The 23,687-nt window shown below is 32.4% G+C and overlaps 1 protein-coding gene across 8 annotated transcripts in view; it reads right to left on the bottom strand.

Moving 5' to 3' along the window:
* The window catches only part of LOC132721628 (proto-oncogene vav-like), a 77,263-nt gene extending 53,950 nt beyond the window's left edge, over positions 1-23,313 (bottom strand). For 2 of the 8 annotated variants that reach the window (XM_060705951.1, XM_060705948.1), the window contains exons 1-4: positions 22,966-23,294; positions 19,171-19,287; positions 18,786-18,844; positions 7,595-7,666 (exon numbers count right to left, since the gene is read on the bottom strand). In XM_060705951.1, coding sequence (XP_060561934.1) covers positions 7,595-7,666; positions 18,786-18,844; positions 19,171-19,287; positions 22,966-23,175 — 458 coding nt within the window. In that variant the 5' untranslated portion in view covers positions 23,176-23,294. Of the gene's footprint in view, positions 1-3,108; positions 3,218-7,594; positions 7,667-8,760; positions 8,824-18,785; positions 18,845-19,170; positions 19,288-22,965 lie in introns of all 8 variants that reach the window. The other 6 variants (XM_060705952.1, XM_060705950.1, XR_009624489.1 and 3 more) reach the window with 6 other exon arrangements.
* Positions 23,314-23,687: the final 374 nt, after the last annotated feature.

The raw sequence follows: 23,687 nt of genomic DNA, 5'->3' as shown, positions 1-23,687 counted from the left end.
GAGTTTCTCACAAGATTAATTCATGAATGTCATGTGACAGAGTAAAGAAGTTTCATACAAGATTAATTCATGAATGGGAGGTGACAGAGTAAAGGAGTTCCATACAAGATTAATTCATGAATGGGAGGTGACAGAGTAATGGAGTTCCATACATGATTAATTCATGAATGGGAGGTGACAGAGTAATAAAGTTCCATACAAGATTAATTCATGAATGGGAGATGACAGAGTAATGGAGTTCCATACATGATTAATTCATGAATGGGAGGTGACAGAGTAATAAAGTTCCATACAAGATTAATTCATGAATGGGAGATGAACAGAGTAATGGAGTTCCATACATGATTAATTCATGAATGGGAGGTGACAGAGTAATAAAGTTCCATACAAGATTGATTCATGAATGGGATGTGACAGAGCAAGGGAGTTTCTCACAAGATTAATTCATGAATGTGATGTGACAGAGTAAAGAAGTTTCATACAAGATTAATTCATGAATGGGAGGTGACAGAGTAAAGGAGTTCCATACAAGATTAATTCATGAATGGGAGGTGACAGAGTAATGGAGTTCCATACATGATTAATTCATGAATGGGAGGTGACAGAGTAATAAAGTTCCATACAAGATTACTTCATGAATGGGAGATGACAGAGTAATGGAGTTCCATACAGGATTAATTCATGAATAGGAGGTGACAGAGTAAAGAAGTTACGTACAAATTTATTATATAAATGGAAGATGATCAAGAAAAGCAGTTCAATACAGGTTTATTAATTAATGAGAGGTGAAAGAGATTAAAGTATTCATTAATTATGCAATTGGCTTTGTAAAATTATTATTATTATCATACTCATCTTATTTTCACCAGCATTATGACATTCTGTACTAATAATGTTATACAAAAAGTCAAAGATCTTAAATGTTTCTAAAGTTTCAAATATTCATAAATTTTATAATTCTGTCAAACTGAAAAATTGTTTTCCAGGATAATACAATCTCTTACAGATATTACAACTGACAGATTCTTAGTTTTCATAGATATAACGATGTTTTGAACTTTGACTTTTTTCACAAGGTGCAAGCTATATTCAAAGTTCATAAGCTTAACAAGTATGGCATCTGTATAATGCATAAAGAAGTGTATACATGATTATAAAGTAGTGTATACATGATTTAAAGTGAGATTTTAAGTGGTGTGTGTTGTACAGCTTTTTTTTAATTTCTTCTTTTTTTCCTTACAAAACGTTTGTATTTAATTGTACAGCTCACCATGAATTTGAGAAAATTTGCTTTAGCCCTCTTAGAAATGCTTGCATCTTAGTTTACCAAACATACAAGTGGGTGGAACTAAACACATGTGGGCAGTGCTAAATATATAAGGGCAGTACTAAACACTAATGGGTGGAACCAAACGCAAAAAGGGTGAAACTAAATAAAAACACAACCAACCTGAAAAACAACAGAAAATAACAGTTAAAACATGCTCACCTGGGTCACAGATATAACAATCAAATGATTCTAACATGAAAACAATGTTGGTAGACAATCCAAGAACATCAATGACAAATTAGGATCATGAAGTGAAGGATACTGACAAATTTTTTTCCTGCTAGTTAAATGTTGATATAACTATCTTGCTTTGTTTAACTCACAAAAATGTTTCTTGCAGGAGCAAAACTCACACACAATCATGAGTAAACAGGGATGATTGGGAAATATGACATGATGTTTTGGGTTTCATTTGTAGAATATTTATACTATGACACAAAGATTCCATTCGATATAATAGAGGCTGGGTCATTTCATAAAATAACCCAAAAATTATGAAAAAGGAATTAATTAAAGAAGTTTGTTGCTGTAAACATATTGCATGGCAATTCACCCAGCTTCACTGTATGATAGTTTGATAAAATTAAGAGGACTTTTCAGTAAAAAGAATGGAAAGTCTGTAACAACATTGTTTTCTGTACTCACCATGTCTCATCACTTTACTTTGTTCCCTGTACAGAAGCACCCCTTTAACTACAAGTGATTTTACCTTACTATATCCTAACTTCCTAAAACAGCCTGACTTACATTTTTGTTCAAAACTATTCACACTGTAACAAATGATAACAGAGACCTGATGTTCTTATATAATTGTATTGATATGTAAACCTTTTGATAATTCATTTATCTTTCTTAACTAAATTAAAATAATATTGCTAAAACATTTGTCTTATTTTGACACAGTCATGTGTTATTTTGACACAGTCACTTGTTATTTTGACACAGTAATGTGTTATTTTGACACAGTAATGTGTTATTTTGACACAGTCATGTGTTATTTTGACACAGTCACTTGTTATTTTGACACAGTCATGTGTTATTTTGACACAGTAATGTGTTATTTTGACACAGTCATGTGTTATTTTGACACAGTCACTTATTATTTTAACACAGTCACTTGTTATTTTGACACAGTCACTTGTTATTTTGACACAGTCACATTCTGTGAAATTATCATATTCATCTTGATGTTTGGTACAGTAATAGTTTAGTTTATATGTCACTTACCAGCCAACAGTTAATGAGTGGTAAAACTACCACAAATAAATACCATTGATGTGTGCAGTTGTCAATCAAGAAATAACTACTCTTTAACAAGTGGTTGTGACAGTTTACAGTATCATATTAATATCATATGAAACAGAAGGAATAGTTTTGCACAATTTGTTTCACAAATTACTGGTTTAAATGTCTAGCTAGCTAACATTTCCTGTTTGTTTTGAACCATTTACCTGATCTGTGTACTGTCCTATAAACAATTTGTCTGTCTAGCTGTTACTGTGTCCCTGTAACCTTGGCTTGAAAGAGCAACAATTTATCTCTACAACTTTATGTCTCTACATACTTTACATGTTTTAAACCGGGTGCTAGGTGTTACTCACGGTGCACTACAAGTTCATGTAGCCATCACATTGCAGTTATAATAGATTGTCCTTAACTATGTAGAGATATACTCATAAAAAATTAAACCTTTATTATAAACCTAAAAGAGTGTAATATTGTTGCTCTTTCAGCATGTATATAGTATCAGTAATCACATGACATTGTTACTAGTGTACCTGTGACCCATGTGAACGTTTTAAAGAGCATAAATCATCATATATCTTTTCTTCTGTCTCATTCTCTGCTACATGCAGAACTTCCTGCTCCTCTGGAACATCACTGAATCTATAAATAGATCTTATATCAGCATCTTTACAACAAAATCTATAAATAGATCTTACATCAGCTCCTATTCAAGGAATCTATAAATAGATCTTACATCAGCTTCTATTCAAGGAAATCTATAAATAGATCTTACATCAGCTTCTATTCAATGAAATCTATTCTATTAATAGATCTTATATCAGTTTCAGTTGAATTAAATCTATAAATAGATGTAACATCAGTATTATTAATAGAAACATATATTATTACCGACATTTAACAACATTGGAGTACAAACATGACTTCTGGTTGTAGTCAACTTATGAATGTCCCTTTACAAAAGATACAATAGCAAAGATATATCCAATACCTTACAAATCTAAAATATACAAAAATTCAAACTTTCTATGTTTGTTTTTATTTTTTTATTTTGCTTTTCATAACTTTCATATTGCTACATTCTTACACAGACAGTCATGTACGTTTTCCAAAAGTGTAAAAATAAGAATTAGAGTTGAAATTAACTGAAACTTACCGGCATATGTATCAAACTTCATATCAGAGAAGTTATATCAAACAATGATCAATTCTCTACAGAAGTTTAAATTAGTTATCAAAATTATTAATATAAGTAAACATTGTTAGATATAGTAAAATATACAAGTTATATATGTACAGTAAAATCTGTGTGGGAAGGTGATGAAATTATGTGACTAGTTAACCGTCACAATCTGTTATAATTGTTTTAAAATGCTGGCTGTATGTGCCAGGTTTCCTATAATTGTTTTAACGGTCTTTAAGCTAAGGTGTCATGATACACAGATCTGACTGTATATATAAAACAGTAAAGTTCTGAAAATCAGTCCACATAAAATATTATTTAAGCTTATGTAAATATACAAAACCACAAATTTGTAAAAAAAACAAAAACAAGAGCACCGCTAGGCGGAGCATTATATGCCCGAAAGTGTTTTTTTTTTAATAAGGATGAAGCATTTATAAGACATGGGAATTAGCTGTTCATCCTATAAAATTTTACAGCTGTAGGTTGATTAATACTAAAGTTATTAATAATGACCTTAACCTTTGACCTTTTGACCCCAAAATCAATAGGGGTCTTCTACCTTATATGGACAATCATCCTAAGAAGTTTGAATATTGTTGGCCAATTGGAACGTTAATTATGCTCTAGAAACTGTTTTCAGTATTAAGGTAAAAGTGACATTGACCTTGACCTTGTGACCCCAAAATCAATAGGGGTCTTCTACCCAATATGGACAAAATCATCCTACGAAGTTTGAATATTGTGGGCCAAATGGAACTTACGTTATGCCCCGGAAACTGTTTTTTGGTTTTAAGGTAATTGTGACCTTGACCTTTGACCTAGTGACCCCAAAATCAATAGGGGTCTTCTACCCAATATGGACAATCATCCTATAAGGTTTGAATATTGTGGGCCAAATGGAACTTAAGTTATGCTCCAGAAACTGTTTTCAGTTTATAGGATATAGTGACCTTGACCCTTGACCTTTTGACCCCAAAATCAATAGGGGTCTTCTACCTAATATGGACAATCATCCTATGAAGTTTTGATCACTGTGGGTCAATTCGAACTTAAGTTATGCTCCGGAAACTGTTTTAAGTATCAAGGTAATAGTGACCTTGACCTTTGACCTTGTGACCCCAAAATCAATAGGGGTCTTTTGCCCAATATGGACAATCATCCTATGAAGTTTGAACATTGTTGGTCGAATGGAACTTAAGTTATGCTCCGGAAACTGTTTTCAGTTTTAAGGTCATAGTGACCTTGACCTTTGACCTTTTGACCCAAAAATCAAAAGGAGTCTTTTACCCACTATGGACAATCATCCTATGAAGTTTGAACATTGTGGGTCAATTCGAACTTAAGTTATGCTCCGGAAACTGTTTTAAGTATCAAGGTAATAACGACCTTGACCTTTGACCTTGTGACCCCAAAATCAATAGGGGTCTTCTACCTTATATGGACAATCATCCTATGAAGTTTGATCATTGTTGGTCGAATGGAACTTAAGTTATGCTCCGGAAACTGTTTTCAGTTTTAAGGTCATAGTGACCTTGACCTTTGACCTTTTGACCCCAAAATCAATAGGGGTCTTCTACCCAATATGGACAATCATCCTATGAAGTTTGAACATTGTGGGCCAAATGGAACTTAAGTTATGCTCCGGAAACCAAATTGCTAACGGACGGACGGACGGACGTACGGACGGACGGACGGACACACAGACAGACAGACGGACGCCAGGGGGTATAACATAATATGCCCTTTCGGGCATATAAAAAGAAAAAGAGAAAAATGGTCCAATATCAATTCAGACCAAGTGCTACAGTACATTTATAGAGCTAATATAAGTATTTTATGTGGTCTCATTAGCTAAACTTTGATTTCACTTACAGACACTCTAAGTTCATATGCTTCACTATAAACTACATGCTTGGTCAAAAATACTCAAAAATGCATCTAATAGGTCTACTCATATCAATAAACAAAACATGGTCAATGATATGTTAAGATGACATAGATCACATCAATTTTTATCAACTTTTTCTCAACTCAGTTTAGTTAATAAATTTGTCCCAATATTAAATGAATATTAATTAAAGGGTTGTTATTGTTAAACAAAGATATTGAACTTGTATTTGACTCAGGTGGATTTCACTAGGCCAGTATCTTATGAGCTTTAGGTGGACCAAATGTGACCCATTCTACAGTGAAATACAAGTAACAGTTCCTGATACCCTGACAATGAGTCTTTATAAATAAATAAATATATATATAACTGCTTGTATGTAAGCAATAAGTTCAGTCATTTAATATCAGGATCACATTAATAATAAATATACCATAAAGATTTTTCCCTGTCAGATTGTATTCATATATGTGATATATAATTATTATATATGTGTAAAATGACAAATATATACAAAATTTATCCACATATATAATAAAACAAATTAACTAATATTTAATGACCAAGAAAGGATCTAAAATACAATGTTTTTTCATATATTAAATTCAAAACAAAGTGGAATGTTGATGAAATTTAGTCAAAATTATAACCAAATTTATACCAAAAATATCTAGAATAGCTCGGAATATCCTAAGTCAGGGCCTCCACTGAAGTTTTTTTAACATGACAGGAAATAGGTTGTTTTTTTATATAGATTTGTGTACCATTTGAAGCAATTGTCTGTGAGCTTAATTTTTAGAAAATATCTTCATTAAATTATCTTCTTTTTTTTCTTCAGAATAATCCATTTTTATTGAAGTGTTTAAAAACTTATTACTCAAATTTGATATAGAATTACATACAAAATTGATTTTCAATTTTATTCTGAGTATATTTTCTTTGTTATCTTTTGTATATTTTTGTGTTTCAAATGCCCTATTTATCTATGCAAGAATTCAACAAATTATGAATTTATGCTTATGGGCATCAGTGGAGTCCCTTTAACATTTGTGTATCAACATACAAACCAATTTCTTAAAATATCATCAAAAAAGAAAAAAAAATCATGAAAATTACATTCTGTAAAAAAAGAATGTCTATAAGCAGCTAAATCTTATCATGCACACCCAACAATAACAACCTTCTCCTTACAAATCCTAGTATGTAAATGAATAAGCACTGCCTATTTTGTTATAATCTGAATGTTCAACATTAACATAACACTTAGAAGTAATGTCTCTCCTACTCTTCTTGTTCACAAAAACAAAGATGTAAACCTGAAGGTATTCATTATTACAGACCTAACATTGCCATTATCTGACAATGAACTTTACAGTTTAGTTCTTATGTGGCCAACAAGACTGTGATCTCTGACGGTTATGTTATACAATGGCCATAATATGATCTCGTGCAATAAGATTTAGTTCTTACAAGGTCAGTGTGACCTTGACTTTTAAAGGTTGTGTTAAAAATGGCCATTATCTGACCTTGAACTTTATGTTCTCACAGCCAGTCTGACCTTGAACTTTAGGTTCTCACAGCCAGTCTGACCTTGAACTTTAGGTTCTCACAGCCAGTCTGACCTTGAACTTGAGGTTCTCACAGCCAGCCTAACCTTGAACTTGAGGTTCTCACAGCCAGTCTGACCATGAACTTTGTGTTCTCAAATGGCCAGTCTGACCTTGAACTTTGAAAGTTGTATTTTAAAATGGCCATTATCTGACCTTGAACTTACATAATTATAGTGATCATTATGTGGCTATTATCTAATCTTAGTTTTGTATATAAACTCTGTCACACCAGAAATTGAATTTTTCAAAGATGTGTACTTATATGGCCATTCTTAGACTTTGTATTCTAACATGGCGCCCTACCTGACCATGACATTTGAAGCTTGTGTACTTACATGGCCATATCTGAGAGGTTGCCATAGATATCTTCTTCTGGTTCCTCATTATCATTGTGTTGTGGGAATCCTCTACAAATAACAAGCATTCAAATATTAGTTCAAGGGTCACATCACACTAAAATTACTACATGAAGACAACACTTAAAGCTGAAGTCAAACACAAAATCTGCAATATATAGTGTCTATATATTCTATATATATAACACAATATATGACAAAATAAAAACTACACACACAAAAATATATAACAAAAATAGAAACAGGACATATTAGTAGAGTATATTCTGTTGTTATACCATTCTTAATATCATTCCACCAGATATCTACACAAATAAGCTTAATAATAAAGTTGGCAGGAATGTGGGGGATGTGATAGTAAATTGTTTTAACAACCTTTACTATTAAACTTAAAAGAAATCAGATTTTTACCACAAATCTATCTACAATTACTGTTTATAATATTGATGCTCAAAGTAAATTGTATGCAAGGCTATTACAAAAACAAAGCAGGGACTATATTTCATGTATCAAAGAACTAGGCAAACTTAAATTGTTCAATATAAATTTATGATACTTTCAGTTTGAAGCTGTCCTATATTAAACTTCAGCCATTTTATAATCTAGATATTGACATAGTCACAGTGGAAATTCTGGTCAGAGAGTGTTGGCACAAGTCTAGCTTTAAAACTTTACCATTGGTCAATTAAAGTCCACCAATCCGATGCAAGTTCTGATAACTGTAACCTTTTTTAGCTCTTAATCTGCTAAAACCTAAAGTAATTAGTTTTTACCTGGTTATACTTAACAGATGGGCAGACTGGCCTGACTCTATACAGTTGTTAGTCAATGTTTTTATTTTAGTATTGAAAAGGATTTGACTAGAATACATCAATGCTCTAGGCTGATGCAAAAAACCAAACAAACAAAACAACAAACCAACAAAAATTCTAAAATTGTTGCACTGATTGTCAGTCATGCGAGTTTAACTATATGTTTTGCAAGGCAGTGAAAGTTTATATACACTACACTATTATGCTAATTTTAAGGGCTTCATTTTGCATGATATGGAAAGTAGCATCTCTGTTCATCTCTGTGTAAGAGATGATCAGATTACCTCCCTTTCCTTGCATTCAAGGATCACAAGAGTTGCATCCCTTACTTACTGGGCTAAATCCTTGAGTGTATTGTAGTAGTCATGGTGATGGATTTCATTATCAGGAAAACCACTACAGAATTAAATATATTCATTATAAACATTGTTAAAATGAAAACAGGAGATAATTAGGTCATAATATCTATTTGTGTTCTCAACATAGTTCATGCAATTGTTTTGTTCTCATTTATATCTTATATTTATGTCGCTAGGTAACATTTTTACTACAAGGATCAGAATAAAAGAGAACAAAAATCTAAAACAACAAAGACTCCAAACTGTTTTTGAGTAATTAAAGAGTTAACTAAAATTATCAACAGAAGAAAATGTTATAGCTATCTTAAAATTTATATGTTATTAATATTTTGATATTGCATGATTAAACATTGTTAAATTCTCTGCTCAAATAACATTCACCAATATATTTTATATAAATGGACATATTCTTTATTCACAAAGAGTGCAATATTCTAGCTTTATTATCTCATCTGATTGAAATCTATCAATTATAGATAAATTATTTTTTTAAACAATCACTTTATCAATGACGCAGAAAGGATTTTCTATGTGTATTTTACACTACTGGTACCCAAGTAAACCTTACAACCATCAATATGGCAAGAGTAGGTAACTAATTAAACCCAGCAATTAAAATTAAGGCACAATTTTAATTGTCCCTGGGTTACACTTACAACCAACAATAAAGAAAAACTTTGTATGTATTATCCCCCCTCCCCATAAAAAAATCATTAATAAAGGAAGAGTAACATACATCAATTTAACACTTTGACAAATCTTATCTGCCAGTCTAAGTGATATAAAGAGTGGACAAATAAATTTGTAAGCCAAAAAATAAAATAAATAAATAAAATATTCTGTATCTCTATTCCTTAAGAATGCAGACATTTGTTATAAAATGTTATTTACTATTCACAAATACACATTCACATCCCAGTATGTGGGAGGCCTCCCCCTAGAAACACCTGCTATTGGACAACAAGCTCCCTGATTGGTTGTAACAGACAACAAGCTCCCTGATTGGTTGTAACAGACAACAAGCTCCCTGATTGGTTGTAACAGACAACAAGCTCCCTGATTGGTTGTAACAGACAACAAGCTCCCTGATTGGTTGTAACAGACAACAAGCTTCCTGATTGGTTGTAACAGACAACAAGCTTCCTGATTGGTTGTAACAGACAACAAGCTCTTTGATTGGTTGTCACAGACAACAAGCTTCCTGATTGGTTGTATCAGACAACAAGCTCCCTGATTGGTTGTAACAGACAACAAGCTCCCTGATTGGTTGTAACAGACAACAGCTCAGTATAAGAGTAAATATTATCAAGTGTATTTAGTTGCTACTGTAAATTGTTTTGGCTAAAAGTAGTTAAACTGGAAATTTCTTATCCAGATGAAAGTGTCCAACACAGAAAAGCTTTAATCTAAAATACAGTACAACTGGAAGTGTACATCTTCCTTCTTGAAATTAATTTACATAGAATGGAGGATTATTGAGATACCATTCATTGCTGTAAGGAATTTGCAGAATGTTTTCATAGAAGCACAGACTGGTCTATATAAAGAAAAACCTGTCAACACTTTACCTATCATTAACTTTCCTTAAAACATGTTTGGAACTTTTATTCTTATATAGGCAAGTAAAGTTATGCCACTAGAAAGTAAAAATTTCCATCAACTTTTCAGTTGACAACTGAATTTTTTTTTTTTTAAACAAGTTTTCTGCATCCTTGATAAGGCACAAGTACCTACAAGTAGGTAAGCCCAATAACCATCAATAAGTCTAAGTGATTTAAAGACAAACTAAAGCAATGTAATCAAATTTTGACAATTATAACCGTTACAATCTGAAGGGGGAAAAAGCAAATACATACACCTGATATAATTGACTTTATCATCAGAAAGATAACAGTAAAAAAATCCTGACCAGTTAAAATGACTTCCTTTATAACAAGGAAGGAAAATTTGATAAGTTCTTTACTTCCCTGTGTAAGTTTCAGGTCCTTGAAGATATAAATACATGTAACATGTTTATATAGAGATGTGACTTCCTTAGAGATAACTGTATTATAAAACTTTCAAACAGTGAATGTATGTCAACTAGTTATAAGCCACAATAATCACTTGTCTTGGTCATCTCTATTGAGGAACTTAGAATCGGCTTGTGATTTAAACAAAAAAATTCACCACACATACAAGAACACAGACATGCTTGTTTGTCTGTTGTTCTTTTTTGTTTCAACACACTTTTTGTCGTATCACTGAGGTCAGTACATCTAACTTTTCTGGATAATTAACCAGTAATGACTTTTCTGGATAATTAACCAGTAATGACTTTTCTGGATAATTAACCAGTAATGACTTTTCTGGATAACTAACTAGTAATAACCAGTAATGACTTTTCTGGATAATTATTACTAATTTCTCTGCAATGGTCCCACTACTAATATCACATGATTTCTGAATCATATATGAGAGAACAAATGACTACATGTATAAGACTCAATGTCTGAGATCATAAGGAGAAATTTTGTCTCACAAGATGATCAACCCATGCATTATAAATCTAGTGCTCTCCCTTCATGAGCTATGCAGGCAGACTGCTCTCCCTTTATGAGCTATGCAGGCAGACTGCTCTCTTTTTATGAGCTATGCAGGCAGACTGCTCTCTTTTTATGAGCTATGCAGGCAGACTGCTCTCTTTTTATGAGCTATGCAGGCAGACTGTTCTCCCTTTATGAGCTATGCAGGCAGACTGCTCTCTTTTTATGAGCTATGCAGGCAGACTGCTCTCTTTTTATGAGCTATGCAGGCAGACTGCTCTCTTTTTATGAGCTATGCAGGCAGCCTGCTCTCTTTTTATGAGCTATGCAGGCAGATTGCTCTCCCTTTACAAGCTATGCAGGCAGACTGCTCTCCCTTTATGAACTATGCAGGCAGCCTGCTCTCCCTTTATGAGCTATGCAGGCTTTTTTTTTATGCGCTTATTTTAGGTCCCCGCCGGAAAGCCCATATGGGCGACCTTACACTCAAGTCGGGTCATCCTAGTGCGTCCCGCCGAGATTTTTCATCGATTTTTTTCCAGCTTTATTGGTGGAGGAAGACCCCAGGTGCCCCTCCGGGCATTATTTCAGGCACGAGCGGGCACCTGGGTAGAACCACCGACCTTCCGTAAGCCAGCTAAATGGCTTCCTCACATGAAAGATTTCGACCCGAGTGAGGATCGAACCTACAGTGGTGAGGGACCTGTGATCTCAAGTCAACGACTTTAACCACTCGGCCACAGAGGCCCCGCTATGCAGGCAGTCACAGACTAACCTTTTATACAAATACAGGGCTTAGACGGACCTAGTTAGGATTTATACTTGTACAAAACAAATAAGTGTGTTTTACCCTATCAGTTATATATATTTCACCTTAAACTCTAACACTATAATAAGACTCTAATAACACTTTATGTAACTTTGGCTACTGAATAACAAATTCATAAGATGATAATGATCCGACTCTTAATTATTATTGTTTATCAATGATAAAGAAATTAAAACTGTCTGTGGTTAAAATAAATAACCCACTTTCAAAACCACAACAACCACAACACACTTGAGCCAGTTTAAAAGTTGGTTTATTTAATTTTCACAAGCAGCAAGTTCTGAAGTTTGTTTGCTGTAGGTCATGTAATATCACTTAGTATCATTTAAACAATTTTTTGCAAAAAGCAAAAATCTAAAAAAAATTGTGAAACAGCAAAAAAAATATGGTAGTTTATGAAGAGTTTAATATGTGCAGAACTAATTAAACAAAAACAAAAAAAATAGAAGTAAGTGCTAACAAGTTGCATTGTCTATGGTAAAACTTTGACCTTGTACTTAAGAGAATATATCAAGATATGAAACAAACTGAAAGCTTTTAATATTAGGTATTCAGATACACTAAATAACCTCTCCAGATTTCCTCTCTTCTCTATAATTCACATATTTTACATTTTTACCTAGCCTTACGTTAATTGATTTTTCTGGGAAATAATACAGGTGCTATATATATACAATAGTGTCTGTTTTATACAGAAAGTATCGAACAAAAATAAACATGAAACATTCTGTTACCAGTAATATGCCAAACCAATATTTCTTGGCCAGTACATTTACCACATTACTTTACAAGCTCTTTTTGCAGTACATTACTTTACAGACTGGTTTCTGCAGCCAGTATTCTTTGCGACATTGTTTAACATACTGTTTTCTGTAGCCAGAATTCTTTTCCACATTATTTTACAAGCTGTTTCTGCAGCCAGTATTTTTGCCTCATTACTTTACAAGCTGTTTCTGCAGCCAGTATTATAGCCTCATTACTTTAGACACTGTTTTCTGCAGCCAGTATTTTTGCCACAATACTTTAGAGACTGTTTTCTGCAGCCACCCTGTATTTTTGCTTCATTACTTTACAAGCTGTTTCTGCAGCCAGTATTTTTGCCACATTACTTTAGAGACTGTAATCTGCAGCTAGAATATACCATCATACTTCACTGACTTTTCTTGGCCAATAAGTTTGTCTCTATACTTAACAGTCTGTTTTCTGCAGCCAGTTTACTTGCAACATTACTTTAAAGGCTGTTATTGGAGAAAGTAGGCCTGCCACATTACATTACAAGCTGTTGTATTGACCAATACCCTATCTCTTTACTTTACAGACTGTTTTTTGCAGAAAGTAGGCCTGACACATTACATTACAAGCTGTTGTATTGACCAATACCCTATCTCTTTACTTTACAGACTGTTTTGTTTTTGTTGTTTCTTTGCAACCAGTATACTTGTCACATTACCAAATGTTTTCTGTTTTCTTATGTGACAAACTGAAATTTCTATCAATATCCTTTGAAAATAAAATTGATCATCTAACGTTCAATTGATAAAGAGTGGGGCAGCCTAACTATATTTTAGAAAGTTTTTATATTTTATCTTAAACTCTTTTTCATTATCAATTATTGGTCAATTTATTACCATTTTAATAGCCCTTCCTTCATAATATATAGTTATTTCAGTGACAAAATGGGCTTAAATCCACTTTAAAGAAAGGGCTCCTAACGCCCTGAAATTTAAAAATTCTTTAATCCCCTGTTTCTAGTTATGGAATTGCCTTTTTTTAAATTTAGAAAAATCTTTGAGCATAAAATCAAAAGAACTATAGTTAAAGAATTTATCAGACATTTAACAGACAAAACAAATAAAGACCCTTGTTAGACTTCACAAAGAAACAATTTGACACGGGTTTTGTACTAGTGGTTCCAGTATTGTATGTCCAGTACTGTATGTGACAGTATTGTATAAATTTGTTATAAGACTGTTAATAAACAATATAAACAGTATATTATCTATAAGATCATCATCTTATCAAGTTTATTCAACTTTCCTATATTAGCTGTTTATAGAAATTTTATGTACTATATTTCAAGAAATATTCAGGTAATTTTTTAACAAGCCTCTACTACAATGTATAACAAATGGCTGTTACATCAATGCCTGTTTATCTGTTATTTTACTTTACACATCTTACATTTTCTTTTGAACCTCCACTTATATACTTATACTCTATAAACAGTTTCTAAGATTATCCGGGGGAAACGAAACTAATAAGCCTTAAAATTAACTTTACCAGATGTTTGTATAATAATAATATATAAAATATGTCAACTAATATTCCTTTAGTTAACAAAATTGTGCTCACAATTTTCTTTGAAGTTTTTATTTTTTAGAAGAAAACAAGGAAATTAAACATAACAAAAGAAAAACCAAAAACAAAAAAGACAATAAACAAATAAAAAAAAAAATGTGGGTCATGGTCCTACTCATACCCCTTTTTAGTATTACCAGAGCAACCAACAACCATAACAAAGTCATTTACCAACAAACCCCAACAAACCATACATAATATTTACAGAGAACCCACAACAAACTAAGTCATCCGAGCAAACCCAAAAACCATCATAAGTCATTTACCAGAGCAAACCCCAAACAAACCATAACATAAGTCATATATATATATAATAAACAAAATATGTGCTCAACATAAAATTCATCAATGTTTCCTGTAGTTTCTCCATTTTTTTTACATAGACAAACAAGGAAAATTTAAACTAGCGAACAGATAATAGGAAAAAAACCCAGAAAACTGCATGATTAAACAGAATCATAATTGAAACAAATTGATGATAAAAAAAAATTGTGGGTCATGGTCCTACTCATCAACCCCCTTTTTAGGTCATTTACCAGAGCAAACCCCAAACAAACCATAACATAATCTTATTTTATTTAAAAGTATTCTTTGTTATTGATTGTCAATCATTATGCGAAGTTTAAACCAATTCTACAAACAACATACATTTTGCTATGATGACCTACAGTAATTTTCTATAAAAAAAACAAAAACAGAAGGGGTGGGTGTGGGGGATTAGTGAGTCATAATAAAATTTTGCATGAACAGCTAAAGCTTTTGAATAGACTTTTGTATATTGGATGGATGGATGGCTACACTGTATGTAGTTTCTGATATAAAAAACAAGACATGCTATTGGATAATTAAGACTAGATGGTCATCATGTTCAGCTAACCAGGTCTATTTAAGTATCATGTCTGTACAGTTTCATCAAAATCTAACAAACAACTGAAGAGATGTCATTTAAATCTCATTTCTATTTTAGCTTTGCAGCCATTTTATTCATATGTTCAACTGACCAGAACCATTTGTGTATTTTTTGTAATGGAGTACCTAATAACCATTGGTATACAGCTTTATCAAAATCTACCATAAGGTTGAGTAGGAGATGTTGCTTAAAGATTTTTCTATTTTCAACTCTGGCAGCCATCTTTTTTATTGCAGTGGGACCATTTGAGCAATTTTAGTAAAAGACCACTCTACAATAAGTTCTGCTGAGTTCCATCAAATCTATACTAAAGTTGAAGAGATGTCATTTAAAGATTATGTCTATTTTTTGTTATATTTTCTGGCAGTTAAAATTTTAATTTACAAAAATAATTAATTTTAGGAAAGGGCCAGTTTTAACATAGGAGCTATAATTTGAAAACTATGCCAAATATCTAAAATCTAGCCTTGATGGTTTCAGAGAAGATGAATTTTAAAGATTTCATACAAAAAACCCTTCCAGGACAGGGCCATTATTTTGACTAAAGTGTAATTACTTCTTACAAACTTGGTAGAGACCAAAAAGATAATGTTTCAAGCCAAAAATCAAATTTTTTAAAAATATTTTATATACACATAGACCTAAGGTTGAGGCCTGCTAGACAATATTTCGTGCCAAATATCTAAGTTCTAGCCTCAAAGATTTTTCATTGATTGCCATGGCAACCAGAGTGTTGTAATAATGACAGCCCTGGTAGTTTTATTTTCAAATAACGTAATCAAATGATGTCACACTAGTGCGTGGAAAACATGGAACAACCAATGGTTTCTTTATAGGAAATATAAATAACAAAATGCTGAATAACCAATTTGGACATATACCCTGCTAGTTTGAGTTTTTCAATAGCATTCCGATGCCTTTGTAGATGTTAAGGCACAAAAAAGGTGCATAAACCTATTACATGACGTACTTGAACTTGTGTTACAAAACCTAAGTTATAATTAGCAAGAATTAAATTAACTCCCTTAATAACTATGAACAAATCTATACAGTAACCTTTTGACTTGTATATAATAAATTAATTTACTAAAATGTTTCTTTACATTACAATAACCTTTCACTAGCATAATGTTGCCATAGTTACCTTCAGTAATTTACTAACCTACCCTTTATAACATCTAAATATATCATTACATACATTACCCCTACAAACAATCTTGTTCTAACTTACTTTTATTGCTTTTTTTGTTGTTTTTTTTTGTCTAAAGATCACAGTTCTATACAAAGATTTTATGACAATATAACAGCTTCAAAGTTGTTTACTATATTTTAACATCCGTTGTAACACTCTTCGTGATTTTGTCACTATACACAAAGAAGAAAAAAAAACAGTGTTAAACTGCCAATTAAGACTGGTTAGGGACTACATGTATATGCGGCTGTTGTTTTTTCTCCCTTTATAATATAGTTAACAAATTCTATTAAGGCAATGATAATATTGCATTTTTATTAATAATCTCCGTTCTTACAATGTTTTCTTTTCATATAATGCTAAAATAATATCTAACATACACTGCCGCCACAAGTTTCATCCATATCAGTTCATATAATTTATATGACAAATAGGGGCCTATTAGTATGCAGTGTAATGACATCATCATAAGTATACAACTCATTCATAAAGGCGACAGAATGACATCATTTTAAACTAACAAGAATGATTCACCGCACACTGAAGTAAACACAATACAATCCAGTCTGGCACATAAGTTTTTATTGTTGAAAACTTGATAAAATAACTTTTTTATCATTTCTTTTGTTTAATAATTTCTATATCTTAGCAACAGGAGGGTGCGAAATTTTACAGTGTTATACGAAACTGGCACCTGAAGTAATCTCCGCTTGAAAAAATAACATCAGTGACTTTCTTAATTGTGTCTTGTTAGAAATGAAATAATATCAGTGTGAGCGGTCAATTACTACACATCAAAACTCCTTACCGTGTTAAATAGTCAACTAACAACACAAAGACAGATATTATTTCTTAAATATATTGCATGTCAGCATGGCATATACCCCCACAAAATTTTTGTAACAACCATATGGCTGATATATGGCTGATATGCTGGTAATAATTTTTCATATATTATAGCATAAAATCGGCTATTTTCCCCTCTTTTGCCCATGTTATAACGGGACCAAAACCATGTGTTAACATAGTCACGCGCCCTTGTTATAGCCCGGTTTCACCTATGCGCAATACATACAGGGCCCAGTAAACAAACAAACAAAAAATGACAATTTGGCCTGTTTGCCGAAGAGTCATGCGCTCTTGTTATATTGAAATTTATTGATTCGAGGGCCTCAGTCGCATATTCAAGTAACTATGCCGGAAAAACGGCGTATAGACATCGGTGCTAATCTTGGTTGTCGCCCTTTCTAAGAAACGGACAGTTGTCAATGTAAACAAATACAGTAGAATCTACCTGTCATTCAGTTTAACACTCCGATTAACTTACAAAACTAGATAACACAAAATTAATATGAGAAAATGTTTTTTATTTATGTTAATAAATGTTGATAAATGCTCTTTATATTTCTTTGAGAGAATAATGCTTAGTGCCTGATTTTTTTATAAACTTGTTTGCTTAAAAAAAACCGATTCTGATGTCACTGATCTTTTTTCTACCGTCAATCTGAAATCATTCTAAGAATTTCTGAGGGTCATGTTTTGTCTTGGGTAGAGGGTAGAGTAATGTAACGTTTTTTTTCTTGAGATAATAAATCTCCAAAGGCCAAGCTTTGTTAAATCAATTAAAATTCAAAATTTCGTTCGGTTCCGAGAATTTTCCAAGTTGTTGGCCCCGGAAAAATGAAACGCATACGTAAAACATAGAATTGGATAAATACCGTCCAAGCACAAGTCTTTAATGTAATTGTGTTTTGTATAAACTATACATCACGAATCTGTTTGAAAATTTTATGCTATAATAGCGTCAACGCACGTTTATTTCGTGTTATAAAGTCTGCAGAGTCCCTCGGAACTGTTGGAGCCCTCGCCCTACCGGGCTCGGGCACCAACCGTTCCTCGGGACTCTGCAGACGTTATAACACGAAAAAACGTGCGTTAACCCTATATTAAAGTAAGTCACTTATCCCAAAATATCCAAATTATCTACATTTGAATAAGCTTTTTTTCAGCCTACCAGTAAAAAGTCTGTATAGAAATGACAGGTTATTTTGTGTGAGTGTATGCAGTATATTAAGGCCACAATCCCTTTCAGCCAGAATATAGCCACATATTTAATGTCAGAAGGTATGTTTTATATATGTTCTAATTTAGACAACTAATACACTATTATCAAAGTTTAGCTTACCTGACCCCTTTCTTCAGAGCTAAATCTGTCTTTGAGAGTTTTGAAAGAGTGTGTAATACCTGCAAAATAATATTATAAGAATTATAACAGCAGTCATAGATGTGTTTATGTGCATAAAAATGTCACAATGCAATACTGCCATTGTGATATATATATATACAAAATTAAACAAAAATATTATACATATGTAATGTTTATCTACTGGGTTATTACTAATTAGATAGTCTGCAAAACTATGCAATTCTTATAACTTTTTGTCAAATAACAACAAACAGCCATCATATCCAGTAATGACATAAACATTAAAGTAATGATAAGTTTATATAAATAGCTATTTAGTCAGACTGACCAGAATTGTGAGGCCTGAATAAAAATAAACACAAACCTTTCGGAAATTTTTCACATCAAACAAATCAGGAGGCTCAAATAAGTCTCTACTTTCTATCTTGAATTCCTTCTCACATGTCACGAGAAATGTACGAATATTCTTCAAACACAGAAACTACAGAAGAGAAAGATAGAATATTACAAAAATATTGTCATTCATATCACAACAAAACACAAACAAAAGTAATGTACAAATGTACTTTGGTAAACACAAATGTTCCTATAAGTCAAGTCACAAACCTTAAAGAGAAACTGTTTGAGTAACAAATTCCATCATAAACCAATTATTCCAAAACTCATGTGACTTTAAATAGTAACATGAGGTCATGATTTATAAGTTAAATAAGTTAATTAATGCTTTCATTAAATCTGAGTTGTTCACTTGAGCCTTACTTAACCGTAAATAAAATAAGGGTAACATTGTCACAAAATACCCAAGTCACTAAAGCTTTAGGTGGAGATGTGGGTGATATGAAGTGTGGCAAGCAAGTTGGTCCCTTTACATATTTTTATCTGAAATTTTACCTCTTTGTGTGACCTTGACCTTGATAACAGGGACCTGAATTTGACCTTGATAACAGGGACCTGAATTTGATATGCGACACTCAGCCTCACATTTATGAAACTTGTACCAAGTTATATTAAAACCCCTCATTTGGGGTCAACGTATGTAGAAGTTTTGCTTTGGACAACACAGAGATCTTAGTGTGACCTTGAAATTTGACATAGAGACTTGGTTCATGGAAGGGCACTAAGTCTCATGGCATGAACAATTCTATAAAGTAACTAGGGCTGTCATTGAATATTGCGATATCGATATATCATTGATATTCATCATCCGATACATTATCGATACACACTTTCACATATTGATACAAGCTAAAAAATTTTTTATTTCTGTTAGTGAATATACCTCTCTATTTTGGCTTATAAGAGAAGTCACTTTTTTCTAGTTTTCTTGGCTAACTTGAACTTAAAACTCAGTTTTCAAATGTCAGTGACAAGAATAACAGAAAAAAACAAACTTTCTGTTAGTTTGAAGTATTTGTATTTGTGTAATACAAGCATGCATAACACTATGATCCCAATTTATATATATATATAAAATTATAAATGTTTTTCATGGTATCTACTGTCAAAGTCGATATTTGTCTCTCGATATATATACAAAATTTTCCATCAATGACAGCCCTAAAAGTAACATAAAAATTCCTCCATGCATGTAGGATATATGCACTGGACAATATCTGGATATTTAATCGTTTCTAGTGACCTAAAAATATTAACCTAAATTAAACAGGTCATACCTGTAATCATGATAGTTACCACTTTTGTTACAATCCATCAATAAATGATAACTAAATGGTCCCTCTACACACTTCATATTTTTATCTGAAATTTGACTGCTATGTGTGATCTTGACATTGGTCGCAGGGACCTGAATTTTGTGTGTCACACCCCACCTCACAATGGTGATCATTTGTGCCAAGTCAAAATTTCTGGAAAGTATTATGAAAATTCTTCCATGCATGTAGGATATATACGCTCCAGATAAAATAAGAAAATTTTATCATCTTTAGTGACATTGACCTTGAATAATTATATTGACCTAAATTAATAGTAAATTAAACGTATCACAGCCATAGCCATAGTTATGATAATGACCATTTGTTTTACAATAGGAATCCCTCAATAAATGATGACTAAATGGTCCCTATATTTATCTGAACTTTGACCTCTATGTGCAGCATTTGTGGTGAACATTTCTCTCAAGTTTCATTAAAATCCCTCCATGGGTGTAAGAGATTATATTTTTTTTCAAACACATCTAAAAATAATGTTTAAAATCCTTTATTATTTATACAATTAAATTTATTATACAGACAATAAATAAACAAAAATAATATAGTTTATAGAGAGGACACTTCAGCGTTAATAATGATTTAGATACAGTTTAAGGATATATTTTTTGTCTGTGTATGCAATTTCCCATATTTTGCAAAAGAAGCATGCAAATAATGCTCAAAAACAGTGCCACAGTAATGACATTAACATGCGCTGTCATCCTCTCAAGTTCTTCCCCTTGTCTAAAATATATAATTTTGGGGTGATTATTTTTTATACATATATCCACATTTAAAAAGATTTTAAGAAAAAAGATATAAAAAAATGGCTTCATAAAAATAATTCCATCTGAGTACTGTCTGTGCCGTACCCCTGTGGCTTTGAGGCTTTGCCATATTCATATTAACATGTGTCCCTTGTGAATAATAAAAAGGAGTTGTAGAATTGGAATATCTTTGTTAATTATACTCATAATACTGAATTCATGTAAATCGGTCAAGCTGTTTAATTGATCAATTTATAAGAATCAGGGTCAGCTCGCCCTAAAACGTACTCGGCCCTAGAGTCAGCTTGGCCCTATTCCAACTCGGCAAGGGTCAACTCGGCCCATAATTATATATTACTGGTAATGATTACTTTTTATTGATCAATATTTAACATATATTGTCTTGATATCTCTTCTTAACAAAGATAATTTCAAACAATACGTACAGGTACACTGCTAGTTCTGGCTTCCATAACTTTATATGTCGCTTTTATTTTGATGTTGCGACAGTAAAGTTATGGGTCAACCCTATTTGCAAAGGCTACCAGAATTTGACAGGTTCGTGCGCCGTACATTAAAACCTATTAAAATCACCCTTATTAATCAAATTTGGGTCAAATAAAAATACCATTTGATAAACAAGTCAATTTTGAACTAATTCACGTTTTGTTTTTAAATGAAACTTCAATGACATTGTGTACCCTACTATTTTAAGAGAAATATGTAGAGAATGTTTACCAATATGGAGTCTGCTTTCAAATGAGATCTCGCGGGACTTCATGTTTTGGAAATTCTAGCATCTATTTTTAGTAACGGACCATACACTATTTTTAGTAAGTGTATGATTTTATATAAAAACAAACAAATAATTCATGAATCATCACTCAAAACAATATAAATCCAACCATGTTTTTGGTACAATGTCTTTTATTGAATAAATACACTGTTATTCATAATTGCAAAGCCATGTTTTCAATTAAAAATAGCATTTAGGTCACGTGTCACCAAATGTCATGCAAAGGTATCCGAACCTAAATTCTCGCTGGTCACGTGATAATTAGGGCAGCAATGGCGGAGAATTTTATGAAATGTGAACCCGCTGATAAACTTTGAGGCAATATTTCATTAATCTAACATTCTGCGTTCAAAAATATAGACTGAAGGGTCCCAAATATATCTAACTACCTGTATTAAAATAGTTTTTGTCCAGATCACGGAAATTTATTGAATTACAGCATGACATAAAAATGTCACGGGTCTGGTTGACTTTCGATACGGGGTTGGCTTCAGCGAACAGGTCTAACAATACTATCAAACCTGTTCGCTGAAGTTTTTTTAGCTAGTACACTGCCAACTTTTTCAATTTCTGTTTGTAAGTGATCATATTTCTGAAAAACTTTATAGTAATTTTCTCCTTAAAATTTTTATTAACTAAACAATCTATATCCTAATATATGTTTTTAATAGAGGGCCGAGTTGGTATAGGGCCGAGTTGACCCTTTACCAATTTATAACAGGAAGTAAATAAAATAAGAAAATGGAACACTGGCGCTAAAATCCAACATATAAAATTTTATGACAACGAAAACAAACGATTTATAACTTCTAAAATCTCAGATTAAACTTTTCCAGTCAATCTGAAATAAGTTTACATGTTAAATTTCTGAAATTAACTTTTTTTACCTGCGACAGTTGAGGCCGAGGACTGAAATCTTTTGCGTCAACACAATATGGTTTTATGGCATTCAAAAGATGACAAAGCAAGACCCCGTCTCTTAAAGCCTGTGCTAGATCAAAAGCTTGTGCCTCTGGGTGTGTAGCCCGATGATCATCGGGCAAAATTTTACACTGAACTAGCCAATTCACACATAATCTCCATTCGTCGGCCGCCATATTTCCGATCTTTCCCTCAAGTCTGCAGAGCTATCACATACGAAACTATTTCTTTGAAATCCCGATTGTATATTGAGAAACTTTGAATAAATTAAATACTGTCCACTTTTACCTTCTTTTTGAACAATAAGTAAATATTAAGATATCAATCTTTAAAAAAAAATTTTTTATAATTCGAAACTGTGGCTGCAGAAAAATTACATCGGATGATTGGAAAATATGACCAACAAGAACCGTTTCCATGTAAACTTTGAACCAATAAATAGGAAGTAAACTGTACTTGCTGATGTGTTGGTTAGCCTAAGTACATTTAAAACTGTAAGTATTTTATTGAGGGTTTTCGATTACTTATTGTCACGAAGCAACGAAGTGTTATTCAGCAGTGTTCAGTATGGAATGCCGGTAGGGACATGCCACTTTGCTTATTTGCCAACTACTATATTGCTTATTTGCTGATTTGCCAATTTGCTTATTTGCTAATTGCTTATTTGCTTATATATATAAATTTTTAT

This window comes from Ruditapes philippinarum, unplaced genomic scaffold, assembly GCF_026571515.1.
Source record: "Ruditapes philippinarum isolate M1 unplaced genomic scaffold, ASM2657151v2 ctg5968_1_1_1_1, whole genome shotgun sequence".
Taxonomy (NCBI): domain Eukaryota; kingdom Metazoa; phylum Mollusca; class Bivalvia; order Venerida; family Veneridae; genus Ruditapes; species Ruditapes philippinarum.
This window is presented reverse-complemented; position numbering and strand designations above follow the sequence as displayed.